At 34.7% G+C, this 17710-nt stretch overlaps 1 protein-coding gene across 2 annotated transcripts; it reads right to left on the bottom strand.

Annotated features, from left to right (window-relative positions):
• Positions 1-331: 331 nt before the first annotated feature.
• On the bottom strand, positions 332-17321 carry LOC135212769 (eukaryotic translation initiation factor 4 gamma 2-like). Of its 2 annotated transcripts, none has more exons than XM_064246537.1 (18): positions 17265-17321; positions 16657-16819; positions 15798-15908; positions 12786-12926; positions 12025-12213; positions 11801-11911; positions 11513-11674; positions 11257-11376; positions 10979-11119; positions 10684-10774; positions 10203-10519; positions 9496-9664; positions 9204-9298; positions 7728-7949; positions 7137-7388; positions 6819-7005; positions 5663-5784; positions 332-1492 (listed from the first exon to the last, which is right to left on the bottom strand). In XM_064246537.1, the coding sequence occupies exons 4-18, from the start codon at positions 12885-12887 to the stop codon at positions 1427-1429; spliced, it is 2346 nt and encodes a 781-aa protein (XP_064102607.1). In that variant the 5' UTR covers positions 12888-12926; positions 15798-15908; positions 16657-16819; positions 17265-17321; the 3' UTR covers positions 332-1426. The 2 variants fall into 2 exon arrangements, with proteins under 2 accessions (XP_064102607.1, XP_064102608.1); XM_064246538.1 differs by having other exon boundaries at positions 16711-16819; positions 17265-17291.
• Positions 17322-17710: the final 389 nt, after the last annotated feature.

Below are 17710 nucleotides of genomic sequence, written 5' to 3'. Positions count from 1 at the left end.
TAATTATAATCTCCAGCAGATCTTCCTTGCAAAGACAGTGATGATACAATAACAGACACAAGTTGAAGAAATTCATGTGGAGCAAGTTGAATACTTTAGAGTTCACAATAAAGTAGTTTAATTTCATTTTGTCACCTTATAAGCAGTACCTTAACGACCACTAATTTACACTAGCACTACTTTCTGTAGTCAAAACTTTACATGCAATTCAACAACAAAGTTACAAACCATAAAAAAAAAGCCTCGAGCCACAAGAAAAAGCAACCTCCACATAATACAGTATATACTTAAACTTACAAGAAAAAAAAACCAAAGGAGCATAAACACATCAGTTTTAGTGACGTTTATTATTGGTCAGTGCGACAAAATGTGCTACAGCCGCATATAGAACAGCAAAGTAGTGAAAAAGATATCCAAAACTTTAGGCTACTAATTATGGAATGATTTTCTCAAGTCATTCTATACCTAAATGACATAGGGAAAGGTAAACAAAAAAAAAGGGGGTCTATAAAATGGTTCAATCAAAGGATTCCTTTTATCTGTCAAGACAATATATCCCAATGTTTGACCAGTCAACAATCCTACAGTGATACTTCTTGATCAATAAATAAAAAAAATCATGTGGCATGCAATGATACTTCACAGGCATTATATTGAGTATAAAATATTCAATCAAACCTCTCAGCATTCATTTCTCATAAATAAAGAGATAATCACCTCCACTCACAATATGACAGTTCAATGTTTGGCTAAAAAGTGAAAATAAAGCTCTTTTAGTACCTAAAAGTCAGAGGAAAGGTTTTTCTTTTTTTAAAAAAGGTAAATATTGGTAAATATCCTAGTGCTGACTAAATACATTGCTAATAACACCTAGTGTTGACACAGTATACAGTGTTGACACAGTTTAAAGTCATTCAAGCTTGAGAAAGTATTATAAGAGATTATATATAATATGTATAATATAGTTTATACAGTACAACACTAAGGCATCATTTCACTTTTTAATTTTTCTTTTTTTTTTGTGTAATTTTCACATTACATTTTTATATTTTTACCAGCTTTGACACTGGACTCAAAACACTTCTGTATTTCCACATTTTTCAACTTGTCAACCAGGCTTCAATACGTTCCAATTCCTTTATAAAAACCACGTCATCATAACTGCTAGAGCTTGTTCCCAGAAGTTCTGTGACAGATCCCTGCTTTAATGTCACACCATCAAAACTATGAAATCAAAACCCACAAAGCATTAGAAACAGGGCACTCTCAAAGCAAGGACAGATTTATCAAGCATATTACTGTTTTAGTGCTTTATATTTATAGTGTTATGCTCATCCATTTCAATTCCTCTTCTCCATTAAAACCACAGCTTTGTATTCACTTCTGATTTGTTCATCAAACTTTCCTTCCTTGACATCTAAATTCTTTATGCTTCCTCCTCTTCCTCTTCATCTTCCTCTGTTTCTTGCAGCCAAGTAAGCCACTGGTTGACCTGCAAGAGAAAAGATATTATTCAATATCACACATTCAAAAAGTCCCTCCAAAAATTATACTAATCTACAATTTTGACCAAGTCTATATATTACTCCTGCGACTGTGACAACTTGATTAATATCTTAACCATGACAATATAGTAACATGCATTAACTAAATGTTCAAGATTACAAACATTTTGCAACTGTATTTTTCTCATTTACTCATCACAATTAAAAAGTGTAATGAGAGCTCTATTTATTTCTTAAAACATTATAATTCTATGAAAACATCAATTACTGTATATTTCCGCATAAAAGGCAACCTTTAAATCCTAAAATTCCTCTCTAAAAATTGGGGGTCGTCTTATAACTGCAATTCTAAAAACCAAGCCTTGAATTCTAAGATGTGTATCGATTGGCTAGCCTCAGCCTCAGTGCTATAGCCTAACCACCAACATAAGTGAAGATTCACTTTATGAAATAAACTGATAATAAAAGATAAAACCAGTTTTACCTTATACAGGTATTCTCCTACTTAAGATGGGTTAGGTTCCAAAAAAACCATTGTTTGTTGGAAAAATCTTATCTTGAATATAGCCTAGCCTACATTAGGGTAATCAGTACCATCTCTACATACAGGGTGCCCTAGCCTACACTACACAGTATACTTTTTACATATATAGTAGTATAGTAGTTATTAATTTTGGCTAATTCTCTAGGTTCAATGCAGATTGGCTTATGGGAATTCCATATAAAGAGAAATGGAAGAACACTAACAAGAGTTAGCCTAGCATATACTATGGTACTATATTGTATACATACAAATGCAGTAGCCTAGACTACAGTATACTGTATAGTAATGATTTATAAAAGCCAATTCTGTTGGTTCAATGCATCCTGACTATGATAATTCAGTAGAAAAAAGAAAAAAAAAAAAAAAAAAAAAAAAAAAAAGGGGACATGAAACAAGAACCTACAGTATACTACATATACAGTAACTATTAATATAAGCTAATTTTGTTGGTTCAATGCATCCTGGCTATGGTAATTCAGTAAAAAAATAAAAAATAAAAAAAAGGGACATGAAATAAGAACCTACAGTATAATACATATACAGTATAGTAATTATTAATACAAGCCAATTCTGTTGGTTAATTGCATCCCAACTATGATGACTCAGCATTAAAAAAATAAAAAAATAAAACATGAAACAAGAATCAGATTTGGTCCAACATCGGCATAATTGAACGCTGTCAGGCTGCTATGTATAATTATAAATACAAATGTAAAGAATATGCATCTTTTTCATGAATCTTTTAAAAAGCTATACACACATTACGTCACTGTATCCAATAATATTTATTGTATATATTATAATATTGTATTAATAAAATACTAAAATAGGGTCAATGTTTTGTTTGGAGGAAATCAGCTGATGGCAAATAGGAGTTTATGTCTCCGTATTTAACTCAATTCTCAGCTATTTTTCTTGCTTCTAGTTAGCATAAACGAATATCTATATAATTTACTGATATGAGACAAGGTCATGTTTTGTTATACGTGTTTTTAGGTCAGAATATGACTTGAATAAGTCTTGTTGTGTTTGTGAACTAAATTATTCTTTTCATTAACACTGTGTTGGAGGCATGTTTGTTGTGTAAAAAAAAAAAAAAAAACAACCATAAGATTCCATTCGCTTCTTTCACTTTATTTCATTGTAACATGAGCTTTACGTTATCTTTCATCGACGTGAAAACAACAATAAAACAAGTTCTTTCAAGCCTTGTACTGTACTTTTGATTAAATTATTTACTCTCAGTTTTATCTATGGTTGTATTTGATGGTATAAGTTTACGGGAGTTTTATCCTTGTTTCCGATGCACGATAATAGTCATTAGCAGCTTGCACAGTTTTCTCAGCTTCAGATACATCTTTGTATAAACTTAACTACATATTTCCTTGCTGAGCTTTGATATAGGGATAAAGTTACTACATAAACATATATCAGTCATATTCTACATACAGTCATTTATAACTTAACAACAATAATTGTTTACTATTATATGACGACTGAAATACAAGCCCACCGGTTGTTACTACCCAATTCAGTTGTACTTCGCAAAAAGTTGTTTCTTGTTCGGTTGTTCATGGCTGTACACATTTATGCAGAGTATAACGTTAAAACAATACTTTCATAATTCTCTTTTGCCATTTTTGAACTTAACTAGAAGATGGGATAAAGTTAGGCTATTGTAATTTGGTCTCTCTTGCTCCCTGATTGTACGCTGTTGTCTGCACCCGTTGCAAGCAAAATTTAAAACATTTTCCAGATGTATTGTTATATCAGTATTAATTGCTAACCCCATTGTAAAATCAGATTATCGTAACTTGAACACTACATGTATATTAGCATATCTTCATAACAAATAGACTATTTGAGGAATAATTCTAAATCAGTGAAACAAACTTTCATCTATGCGATCCTAGCTGAGGAATGTAAACATTGAGTTATAGTTGCACTTGCAGCAACCTTTATCTTTCGGTAACCTTTAAGATATTTCAATGGTAGTGTAATTAAGGTAGTATAACATTGAGGATGACATTAATCTTTCAATAAAAATTTCTCATACATACCACAAGATTCCAGTCTGGTTCTGGTGATTCAACCTTGGCTTCGTCATCGATATCACACAAATCATCTCTATCTCTGTACCATCTATGGCATTTTAAAATTATTTCATGACACTTTCTATTTTCATGCCCCCCCCCCCGCTTTTATAACAAAATTGCAGCAAACATAAAGTAAGGCTGCACGCAAAGCTGTTTGTAACTGTTTACAACCATTCAGTAATATGAACGATAATTCTATATGATTATCGTTTATTATTGTATTTTACTATTAGCGGTTGTCTGAGAACGGTGATGAAACGTAAACAGAAAATGGTTTCCCTTTCAGGCGATGTATGTATGAAAAACATGATATAGAATTGGCTTTGTTTAACCCAGCTTTGATAACTGACAAAACGAATGTATTTCTGAAATAAGTTCCATTCGGCAACTAAAGACAGTGATGATATTGGTAAAATGCAATCAGCTGATTATTTTAAGACTAAACAAAACCAGAATGCAAATGGCACATCATATATTGTAATACAATAATACATGCAATACGATTACATCAAAACAATATCACTAAAATTATCATTATTCTCAATACAACTACTAATCGACTTTGGCATGTGAAAATCTATCAGTGTATGTAACAACCTAACCGAGGCAGTCTCTCTCTCTCTCTCTCTCTCTCTCTCTCTCTCTCTCTCTCTCTCTCTCTCTCTCAACGTGTACTATTGACATAAAAAACTGAATTGAGAAAAAGCCGATTGCTGATTTCGCTTACCATAACTATCGAGCGTTTATTAAGAGCGCTGTTAACATTGTGAAGTTGCTACACCTTGCTGATTCTTAATGGTGACTTCCATAAACAAAAATAAAATACATTTCTGTTCATCCCTCATGCAATGGAGATCTCAAGAAAGAATACTAACAGTAAATATAGCCGAGGCTGAATAAAACTAATAACGGCAAGGAGGAAAGTGATGTTCGGAACTGGAGAAATTGCAACTAATGCTTATACAATGAAGTAAAATATACACAATTTCAACCAAACTTCATCAACTTACAATAAAAGTTATCCCCAAATTATAGCTCTTCTAACAAATAATGGCAATGAAGATATCAATAATACTCAAATCAGCAGAGATTTTGAGAATGTGAACAAAATCAAATGCAAATCATGTACATTATGTTTATATTTGGTAATACAGTAACATTATGATAATAGTAATACTGTAAGTGGAAACAACAGGCAAAACAACCTTTACTGAAGTCAGTTTTCTCCAAAAAAAAAATTTTGGTTTTGTAATTTGGAAGTTGTCTTATATACTACCGATATGAGATTAACTCATGAAAATTTGCCATAATTTTTTACCTCGTCTTATCTATAGGTTATCTTATACACAGAAATATACGGTACCTATTTCAGCAACTGCAACGCCCTAATCCTGCTGACCCCACCCGCTTTTACTTGACCTCTTTGTTAAAGAGTATCAACAGAAACACCATTGCAGCTGCTCTTGTAACAAAATACATTACCTGGTAATCCCACTAATTTTATTCACTGTACTTACTTGGAAAAGTGCTTTGCCTTTGCCAGGATAATCCTGACTTAAATCTTCTTTCCATGTTAAGAATGCATCTTCTTCAATAATTTCTAAGTCGTAAAGATTCACAAACCATCGCAGCAACATACCTAAAATGAACAAGTTGACTTTCATTACTTATTCAAACTTAAAAATACTTTGTTTTACTTTCATGCATTTACTCCTTTGATCCCTTTTTCAGCTGCCCACCAAATAAGCTTCCTTCCCATATTCTGAGAACAAATTTTTAGGAACAGCACTACACTACTAGAGTAAAAGTGAGATTACACTATAACAACTGACAATATCAAAGCTGATTTTCATATCACTTTCAAATAAATACTCTGGTGTGAGAGAAAATATACATCTTGTTAGCAAGGATTACCATCACCATTTCTCCACCATGTGCTGGTTTAAGCACCATACACAATTGACACTGAAAGGTTTAATTCAACCAGACCAAGGAGTCTAATTCCTAGACTGGTACCTTTCAGTAAGAAAAACTGGAGTAAATTTAACAATCAGATGTAGACCACATAGAAGACAAAAGAATATTACTGATAAAAAATGCAAGTAATTTAAACCCATCATCATGGAGGAGAGAGGGATGAAAAACTACTACAAACTTTTAAGTCTTTTCTTCTCTAACAAACACTCATTAGCTTCCTTAAGGGATTGTAAGCTATCTAACTTGATAAACATCTTCATTCTAACCTAATCAGAGGAGCTGGCATAGGACTGAAAGAGGGAATTAATGGTCATGTAAGCAGTGAACTTAGAATGGTTAATTAGGAACAAAAGAAACCAGGTATGTGCTGATAATAGCCAATGTTACACCAGAGTAGTTAAGAGCCAACTATATCTCACAAGGAAGGACCAGATTTTTTTGCAACAATTAAAAGAATATTTTCTAAAGACTTGTTAATTTAAGAAAATATCATAAATACAATGCTCTGGTGGTGGCAAAATATATCTAATACTTTAAATCTCTACGTATGACCCTGACCTTACTGGACATTGGCTTCATTTGAGGAGATAGCATGTCACGAGAGAGAGAGAGAGAGAGAGAGAGAGAGAGAGAGAGAGAGAGAGAGAGAGAGAGAGAGAGAGAGAGAGAATAGTACTATACTTGCAGCTCACTCACCCTTGGGAAAGTTGTGTGTATATGTGAAGACCTGCAGGGCATAAATTGCAGTCACTTGCAGTGGCAAATGATCATGCAAAAAGGCTTGGAAAACTTGCTTAAACTTGGCCAAGAGCTCTTGCTCTCTTTCAATCACCAATTTCTCTGGGACTGATGTTGGGTCTGAATTGGGACAAAGAGTAGTTTCCTAGAGGAGAAAAAATATTAGTATACTAAACAGCCTGTTATAAGTAGTACAGTAGTATAAAAACAAAAATCACATCAAATATAGGAAACAATTTTTTTATTCTTCAAAACATTCTAGCATGGCATTCTTACCTGTACAACATATTTCACCAAGACAGTCATTAAGGCATTAATAAATCCTGGAGCAGTGTGGTGCTCAGGATCAAGTGTGTCCTTGATGTACTTGTAAAAAGCATGTGGTGTTGGGTCAGCAAGTAATCCTCGCCACAAATCTGACTGAATTCGTAATAGGGGGAAAAGGAAGGAGAGCTCACGATCTTCCAGAAGATCAGCAAGTTTCTCCTTCGTCCGGTCTGACTCAGGCAATAAGTTCAGCAAGTTCACCTATTAACAAAATAGATTTGTCAACATCACTCATATAGGTCTTCAAATATACTTAACATACCCTAAGGAAAAATTAAATCTCCTAACTCAAATGAATACCATCTAAAAATAATAAAAATAATAAATAAAAAGGTGCCCTAAAAAACCTACCCAACAAAGTGGGATAAAATAGTCTTAAAGCAACACAATTTACATAGTCCAGTTTACTTGCCATCAATTATGGAAAATACATTCACAATTCAATAATTGCAATTCTATTGATATTCAACTTAGCTCACAAAATAAGGCTTATAACAATAATATTAATCACTTATGACACAAAGTTTCACGTTACTATACCTTGCTTTCATTGAAAGTCTGGGTTAATGTTGACTTTCCTTGAAGTTTGTGCAAAGTCTGAAGAGTCAATAAGAAAAGTGGAAAATGCTGACCACCCTCTAATGGTTCAGCTACATCAGCTAAAGACAGTGTCCCTGAGCTGACCAAATACCCCAAAATCCCGGCCATATGCGATTTGACCCTCGGGATTTCTGTCACCAGGTCGTCCAGCTGACCAAGAACCTGGAAGGGGAAGGGACAATATATTACTGATATTAATAAATAGCTTGACCAGACCACTGAGTCAACATTAACACACTTCAGGCTAGTCCAATTCATTTTTTCTCAAGATATTGCCCAAAACCTGAACAAGTAAATTATAAAAAAGAAACACTGGTTAAGATAAAAATGTTGATTACAAAAAATTTCTTTCAAGGATTCATTTCCCCAAACTTGATATTCCCCAACAGCTGAAACTAAGACAACTCTGTGATATGTTTGTTATGATCATCATCGTTTTTATGATCATCAACACTGGTAATGGGTAAAAAAAACATTCTAAGAAGTATATTTTAGCCTTCCAAGGGAAGGAGGAATTACCTGGTAGACTACTCGTTGTAGACATACTATCCTTCATTTTTATTATTAAAAACAAAATTGTTAGATTGGATCTTGAAATTGAATTCAAAATACCCCTTCAACAGCACTGCTTTTTAGATCCAACAAAAGACCTTAGGAACCAATCTAATTTGAATTGATCTTTAAATATTTGTTCAGCCAAGTGCTAAAGGGAAAGTCATGGAGTTTTCTCAACTTTAGTTCAGTAAATTGGTTATTTAGGACCAGTCTAGCCACAGATAGCTTGATGGGAACCATACAGACGAGACAATCTATCAACTAGGCAGATCAACGCCACCCATAGTGTTGATCTCTCTAGATATACTCTCAGTAACTATACCAACTAGCAACAACTGTTTGCAGTATGTGACAATATTAAGTGCACAATGCAATGTCAATTAAGACTGAATCCCAGAACTTTTACATGTAGTCTGTCAGTTATGGTGCTGCCTGGATTTTGTTCACATTTCTCTTCATTTAATATTGCTTGGTTTTCCTTTGCCCTCAAGTAAACATGATCTGGGTAATTTCTGAAACATTTCACAAGTTTTCTCAAGTATGTGGGCAAGACAAAAAAAATTTCAGTAAATAAGATATGTATAAATGCGCTTAAAGCATGCTATCAATATCACTAAACTATGGAAATTCTTGATGGATGTGAACGAGAGAGAGAGAGAGAGAGAGAGAGAGAGAGAGAGAGAGAGAGAGAGAGAGAGAGAGAGAGAGAGAGAGAGAGAGAGAGAGAGAATTTTTACGATATTGATGACTTAAAGGTTTACATTCTGGAGTAGACCAAAATTTGAAAGAACTTCTATACGAATCCAAGAACCCATGGAATTAACCACATAGTATATGCTACATTAGCATAAATTTCCTCACCTGCTTTACCCCATCAAACAGACGGTCAACATTTATAAGGCTATCGGCACCAAGACGTTCTAACAGGCGGCTTCCTAGTTCTCTGTTGCTCTCTGCTGCAAACGTAAAAATATCAAGTAAATATATGGCCATGAAACCTTTAGTACGATTACGCTATAAACTGTATCCTCTATTTTTCTAATTACTTAAATAACAAGGCGAAAGACCATACCAAATTAACCCTTGGTAGTTTACATGAAGTTATACATATTAGAAATACAGTGGTACGGAGCAACCACAAAACTCCACTAACCTTCTTGCCTAAGGAGGAAAGTGATGATAGTGTGGGTTGCTTCAGCAGTATATCGCTCTGGCAACTTGACACCCCTGTAACTCTCAACAGCATCATCAATGTTTTGTTCTTTCATAAGTTCCTCAAAGACATTCTTCACCCGTCGAAGCCACTCCTCACGACTCGGGCCCTAAATTACAAAAGTGGATTAAAGATTAAAGTACAGATTACTTTTGTCCTTAAGCAAAATAATTCCCAAGGTATGAACACAACTGAATAATAACCTAAACAGCCTACAAATTGTGCAGTGGTGAAGAAAATAAAATACATGTACTGTATCATAACTAAATTTTAGAAGCAGAAGCCTAAAGATATTTTAACTGGTAGATCCTTTGTCATCTTAATCATCAATTGCTGAACGTATTGATCATGAACACCATGCTAATCAACAGTGTACTAAATTTTTCTTTTCAATAAAATGTTCCTTCATGCATCAAAAGCAATAAAATAAAAACATATGAGCATCAAGTAGATCAATTGTGACAAGGGAGCCTATCTTAGAAGGCAAATATGGATGAAAAGATATCCTGAGAGATGCAAGTAAAAAAATTGAATTTTGTTGTTTCTGGAGACACCACCACTTAATAGGTTTGCCAGGTGTAATTCTCAGTGGGTAACATGCCTTTTCCTTAATTCTGACTCAAAATTTTAACACCATTTATACAAACCTTGTCCTTCTTGTTAGCACGCTGTTTATCTGTTGAGGCCTGCCTAATAAGTATTGGTGGATCCTTGATGAGAGGGGGAGTGGGTTTCTGGTTTGGTGGTTGTGGTTGTGGGGCAAGTGGTAGACTGGTGCGGTTGTGGTCACCAGTTTGCTGTTGTCCTAGAGCACTCTGAGGCAGTACTCCTGGAGTCTTGGGCTTAAGCAACATGCTATTTGCAGCAGGACGCAAAGAAACCTCACCATCTGAGCCACCGGTACCTCCACTGCTGTTCTGACTGAAGATCTTCTTGAATCGTGGGGGCAAGTCCTTGTTTGCAACTGTAAGAAAAAAAAAAAAAAAATTCAAATTTCCTTCTAATACATTTAATGCTCCTTAGACATCACCAAAAACTGTGCTGAAAAAGTTAGTACTACTAACATACTCAAATGTATCCACCACTGCTTAAGAACTAAAGAAAATAACCCTTAATAACAACACTTACTATTGCTGTAATTTTGTTGTTGATTATACTGGTTGTTCTGCTGCTGTCTATTGAAGTTCTGGTTGTTGAAATGCTTATTCTGGTTGAAACTCTGTGAAAAATAAAAATATTTACATAAGTTTTCCATCCCATACCATACTAACATGACTAATGTATTCTTACACACATCAACTAAAGCTTAAATCATTGTTGATATTCAAGATTAAAAGTAATAATGAGAGAGAGAGAGAGAGAGAGAGAGAGAGAGAGAGAGAGAGAGAGAGAGAGAGAGAGAGAGAGAGAGAGAGAGACTCACCCCTTGCTGTTGGCGTGGTCGGTAACTTCCATTGGTGTCGTATCCATACTTTTCCGGTTGAGAAGAGATTACTCCAGGACCAGTGCCTAGAGTTACTGCACCCATAAACATATCCTCCAAGCCAGTCCGGTTACCTCCCGACTAGAAAGTTGAAAATATTTTCAAGAAAACATACACCAGTATACTACTATGACAAATTGTTTCAAGATAACATATACCAGAATAATATGACAATTGGCACATGCTAGACAAAAAATTAACAGACGCACTTCACTCACCTGTGGGAAGAAAGATGGAACACCAGCAAGAGGAGATATAGGACCAGAAGAGCGGGGAGGTCCATGTGACGATGGTGGGGGGATATACACACCCAGGTCATGAGCCGCCTCTTCACGCACCTATGTAACAGAAAAATTCTTTTCAACTTTCTTTTAAATTATTATTAAATCAGTCCAATTATTATTACGCCAGTCAAATCCCAGTCAAGTCTGACTCACTAAACTTTTTAAACAAGACAAAACCAAAATAACAAACCTGGCGAATTGTACGAGGGCCATCCACCTGAGCAACCTTTCGAGGGACCCAGTTAGCAGCACGCAAATCCAACACATCTTGCAGCATGAAGCGAATTCTTGAGAATAGCTCCGGATTGCTACTTAGCTGGTACATGCGCTCAAAGTACTGGTCCATCAAGTTCTGTTGAGATAATCAATTTAAAATTTTAAAGTGACAATATACCTTTTATATGGGGCAATTTAAAGAAATACAGAATAAATGCTGTAATTTTCCACAGTGAAAAAGGCATTCCTCAAAATATCTTACCTTAGCCATGGGCTTGTCCAGCACCTTACCACAGGTCTTCATTATCTGGCACAAACACTCCAAATCCTCAGCCAAGTCAACCACTTGTCGACGCCTACGCTTCTCCAGCAACTGGAATTTCCATTAAAATCTGACAATCACATACATCCTCATCCTTAAGTATCTCAATTTTTAAACAAATCTGAATAATCACTGAAACAACATACATAACACTAATCACCCACCTGCTGAATACACCGATGGAGAATATTCTCCTGGATGATCTCCAGCTTTCCAAGTTCACCAATGAAGCGGAGGTTGCCCACCATTTTGCGCCTGGCTGCTGCCCGCTCCTCCTCCTGTTCTGGGGAAAGTACTGCTCCCTCCGATATATCCCAAGCCTCAGAGGCTCTGCGCCTCCTTTCAAATTCATCCTGTAATGAAAAGATCACACATTAAGTACTAAACTTACCAGTGACAAATTACAGTACCAAATTCTTAAATCTCTATGCATTACTTTCGTTATGCAACTTGGAGAGTAAAATGTTAAGGTGAAGATTTTAATGACATTGGCAAGAAAATTTATCAATATTAGCTTTGGCCCTAAATATACAGGTTGCACAATGGACAATTCACTTAACATAACCCTGAACATATCCAGTATTCCTATGTGAATCCAAAAAACAAATGCCAACAGTGATAATGTTATCTTGCAAAACGGATTCACATTTATGACCCTTTAATAAGTTTTGATTATTTTATTTCAGACCAGTATTCTATTCCACAGACTTTCGGCCCTCTTACATATGTGGGGATCGTGCTATGAACCTCCCACAAAATAATTGTCATGACTAAGAGCAAGATCCCTCTAGTTCAAGTACACACAACATCCCTCTAGTTCATAATGCCAAAGGCTTATTAATTGCAATTAAACCTCCACAAAATACAAAAGTGCTCATTTGATTAGAATCTGAGGCTTATTGATAACTGCATACTGAAACTTTACCTGGCACTTGCTTAAAAGAAGACGATTAAATGTACAAGGTCCGTCAGGTGGATCAAAATTTGGAGCTTCTTCTGACAGCCGTTTGCACAGCTGTGCATACATAGAACAGTACTTGGGTTCATCAAGGGCCTTCTCAAAGATCTGCAAAACAAAACCCAATACAAAAAATTACAAATTTGTAACTTAATTTGTATTTTTCATAACTATGAAACCTTCAGTCTTAACATTAGGATTTACTAGCGCCAAGCTGGAAACCGGTAAATTAAAATTAAACTTGTGAGATCCAGGGACTATTGGCATCTATACCAGGTCGTTTCACATACTATTTATATACAACAAATCATATGAACTATTTGAATTCTTAACCAAAAAAAAACAATGTATTGCACAACAAACTAAGGGCCAATGGATTTTTTTGTACTGAACAATTCCAAAGAGGGAAAGCTTCCAAAGCTACTTTTACTGAAATACGCAAATATTTCAAGCAATAATACAACAGCTTCCAGTTAAATACATTTAACCTTTCACTTGTCATGTAACGCGTGTTGAATTTGTTACGCATTCCCATTGATAATTCATACAAACTCAGCTGCAGCATTAAGGGGACCGTCCCCCTATGTTGTGTATTTTTATTATTATTCAAAATACATAATTTCCCTATATGTTTTAGATATACATATATAGTATCTACATCATACAAAAATTTCGAGTCACTTGAGCAATTTTAGATTTTTTAGTAAAAATTATTTTTAAAAAAATATTTAGGTAGCGATTTCTCCACCAATATGACATCAATTGTATTGAAAATCATACAATAAAATCTACTTTATATAAGGAATAATTCTGTGAGGACCATATTTTGATTTTTTATTTATGAATTTTTTTAAATTTTTTTTTTCTAGACAAAAAAATTGTAAAAAAAAAGAAAAAAATTGCTCTCAAGGAATTATGGGATTTTTACTCCTCTTTCCAACGATATCTTTCTCTCTAAAATTGGACAATCAATAACCAAGTAATGGCTAACAACATGCGAATAAGTGTTTTTGAGTTATGAGCTCCCAAAGATTTGCTATGTAAATTTTCGCCTTCCTCTTAGAAAAGTCAAAACAACATTATTATAATTACTTTATTTGTACTTTTATTGTTGATTTCTACATCAAGGATCCTGGTCCGCCCACTGGAAGAGGTATTAATACCCTAAGCGTGACAGGAGACAATGATGTTGACGGTGTGACACGAGACAGTGAGGGAGCTGATAATGAATTTTCGTGTTTTTCTTTCAGCACACTCCTGGCCTTCACTAATTTTGCTAGCCTTAGTTACTTAGTAGCCTTCTTGATCTTAGGTGTAACTTCAGCATTGCTATAAGTTCACTAGGAAGTTATAAAAACAACGTAAACAGCAAGCAAGCAAACGCAAGTGCATGCAACTGCTTTGACATCTGGAGTAACCAAGTTGTTCTCTTGAGTCTAGCCTAAAACTGCCCAGAGCTCTCACACTACCTTTCATTGCTGCCAGACGTATGAGAATTTTTAAACAAATCTGAAAAAATCGCTGCATATGTGCAAAAAATAAACACGCTAAGACGATCCTGTCAAACTCAAGTCATACAGACGACGCAGTTAGGATGACATCATCACTTAAAAACCGCTATATCTTCATTATTTGTAAAAATAATTGGCTGAAACTTCTAGAAAGCATGTACGGCATGTTTCAGCATAGATAGAAATAATAACTCAATTTTTTATTTTTTCAAGTTGATAGGTCATCCACCATAGCGGACGGTCCCCTCAAGAGAATCATTTTGGCAGGATACAGAGATGTCCAAATTCTGGCCACTAAGCATGAAAGCCGCCCTCGTTCAAAAACCTTGTAATTTTATTAACCCTTCAACGCCAATTGGACATATTACACGCCGATAAAAATTGTCTGTTGGGTGCCGATTGGACGTATGGTACGTCGATATAAAAAAAGTTTTTAAAAATTCGCGGAAAAATAGTTATAGGCATACTAGGCGAAAACTTTTGAATCACGCGCCTTGGAGGATGCTGGGAGCTCAAGGATCAAGACGTTATTTTGTTTACAATAGTTACCCAGGCGCGCAAGCGCGAATTTCTTTCTTCTCACACTAAAAAGCATCAGCGACACATCTAAAATTATTTCGTAACTTTGACATAATTTTTGCACCATTTTATATTAGCCGTTACATGGAGTATTATATGTGAAAATGTGTACAATTTCATGTAGAATACAACAAAAATCAACTCATGGTTGTAGCTTTTATCAGTTTTGAAATATTTTCATATAAATAATGATGTGGCAAAATTTCAACCTCCAGTCAACTTTGACTCTACCGAAATGGTTGTAAAACGCATTGTAAGCTAAAACTCTTATATTCTAGTAATACGTATTCAATCATTACCTTCATTTTGCAACAAATTGGAAGTCTCTAGTACAATATTTCGATTTATGGCTTTTTCCTTACGTCCGCGCGGTAACTTCCGAAAAATGTGTGCAATTTCATGTAGAATACAACAAAAAACAACCCATGGTTGTAGCTTTTACCAGTTTTGAAATATTTTCAAGTAAATAATGATAAGTGCCAAAATATCAACCTTCGGTCAACTTTGACTCAACCGAAATGGTTGAAAAACGCAATTGTAAGCTAAAACTCTTACATTCTAGTAATATCCAATCATTTACCTTCATTTTGCAACAAATTGGAAGTCTCTAGCACAATATTTCACTTTATGGTGAATTTATATATAAAAAAAAAAAACTGCAGCAGTGGTTTACTAGTTATGTGTAGGCAGTTTATAAGTCATTGAGCCGAGGAGAAACTTGAAATACAAGTACTAATATGATTTTCTACTGATCACAACAGAACATTATTAACCTATCCCTCATAATTGAATCACAAACCACCAAATATGAAATTAAGCTGGTACATTTTTACTCCCCTTAGGGCACAAGGCAACAACATGAAAGGCAAAAACTCAAGGAAATGCTTACCAGTAAAATGACCCCTTTGAGAATTGTAGTCGAATCAAGCCCTACATTTAGGATGTCGTTACTTAGCTTATGGAACTTCTCAGGGGTGAGTTTGTTAAGAACTCCTCGTACCTGGAAAACAAGACAAGTGCAGCAAGTTAACAGAAAATGAAGTCAAATCAATGTAGATACAAATGAGACCTGCAACAAAGCAGTCCTCCACCAAGCATGCCACTTAAAAATTATACAAAATCAGTATATCTTTTCTTATAGAATTTTGATATTTTTAAGCTCTCTCAATAGTTAAAAATTATACAAAATCAGTGTAACTTTTCTTTTAGAATTTTACTATTTTTACTCTTATTCAATAGTTAATCATTAGGTGTTACGCTGGTTTTGATCTATAGAGGGGAACTGTGGACTTTTTTATCAATTCTGCAATTTTCTATATTTTCCAAATCTGATTATGTAATTGGTTTTCTCCAAACAGATTTGATTTGGTTTAAAGTTTATGCATGTCCATCCTAAATCTGGATTACACATAGCAGTTAAGTCTAAATTTGTATAAAACTCTTATGACCAATGCCACTAAGAACAGGTTTAAAATTTTTAATTAACCAAACTACTGCTTTTAACTAACCAGTGTAACATTTTTATGATTAACCATTCACACAATTATAATGCAAGGGTTCTGGAATAATTAACACTTGTATTATGCCAACAGATGGCATTATGAAAACAGACCCAACTGTGTGTGTAATTTAAGGTACATTCAAATCTGAAGGAACTTCCCTTCTATGAGAGCAACAGTTATTTCTTTAATACAAAATTTTTCAAAACAGGTTGAAAACAAAATGGTAACTTGATCACAAACTCCTACCTTTCTAAATGGAAGGTCATATTTGTTGTCTGGGGTCACAACAAAACCTCCTACCTTTCTAAATGTAAGGTCATATTTGTTGTCTGGGGTAAGTGCATCTCGTCTCAAGCTAGAAGGAGGGATCCATCGCCTTTTGCTGCTGGACAGGGAACGTATATCGTCCCTACAAATGGAACCAAGGTAAAATGAATTAAATTGTCCATAAAAATAAACCCTTATAAAACCAATTAAAAATAATTCGGAAAACATTAAGCACTCTAGTACCATATTACTTTCAAGTGGTAACATTTCCAACTTTAATTTAAATGACATGACCAACAAACTAAAAATGTTCCCTTGAATGAATATAAATGGTTAGAAAACTTATCTTTTCCAATAAGTACTTACAACCCATAATATGGTATTTTAAAATTAACAGTGAAATTCCAAATTTCTCAAGCTTCCCAACATGATCTATTTAAAAATAAAATTCACCTCAAAACTTTTAATCTAAACAGTTTCATATAATTTAAATTAAATAGATACCAAGGGCTGAGAGCCAAATCCATCACAACTAAATCCAACAAACATAACCATTGAATTAACGTTTGGTATTTTCCATGACCTACCTTCCTCCCACGGAGCGAGAAGCACCCCCCTGGCTCCTCTGCCCGTCCGTTGTTGCTTGTTGGTAACCCACCCTGATAAAATATGGTTCTCTTCACGTAGTAGGTGTGAGCTCCTGAAACAAGATGTACACTATTGAAAGCATATGTGAAACAATTTAAAACTAGTTTTGCATGATCTAAAAAATCAAGTTATGCTTCTTTTCAAGGATTTTTTTTTTTTTAACATATATTCTTGTCAGACAATTTATTTTTCTTTTTTGGTCTTAAAAGCTCCAAAAGCAGTCTTTAATGACAGGGAATCTTTCCTCGATAGTGAACCCCAAGGGTTGGGGGGGGAGGGGATCATTATCTAGGGACTATCACTCTTGGGGGATCATTATGGTATTTAGCTTTTTCTTTTACAGTTATCCACAATGGGCTTATATTAAACACTCCACAAAGGTGAA

The sequence above is a fragment of the Macrobrachium nipponense genome, chromosome 41 (genome assembly GCF_015104395.2).
Source record: "Macrobrachium nipponense isolate FS-2020 chromosome 41, ASM1510439v2, whole genome shotgun sequence".
Classification (NCBI taxonomy): Eukaryota; Metazoa; Arthropoda; class Malacostraca; order Decapoda; family Palaemonidae; genus Macrobrachium; species Macrobrachium nipponense.
The sequence above is the reverse complement of the archived record's forward strand: the minus strand, read 5'-3'. Positions and strand labels throughout refer to the sequence as shown.

Bases quoted from the DNA above. Each gene is read 5' to 3' on its own strand.
- LOC135212769 (XM_064246537.1), bottom strand. From the start codon at position 12,887: ATGTATGCACAGCTGTGCAAACGGCTGTCAGAAGAAGCTCCAAATTTT. The intron at 11,675-11,800 runs GTAAGATATTTT...TTATCTCAACAG, and splicing joins TGGACAAGCCCATGGCTAAG to AACTTGATGGACCAGTACTT. The intron at 7,950-9,203 runs GTGAGGAAATTT...TTCCCCTTCCAG, and splicing joins TGTTTGATGGGGTAAAGCAG to GTTCTTGGTCAGCTGGACGA.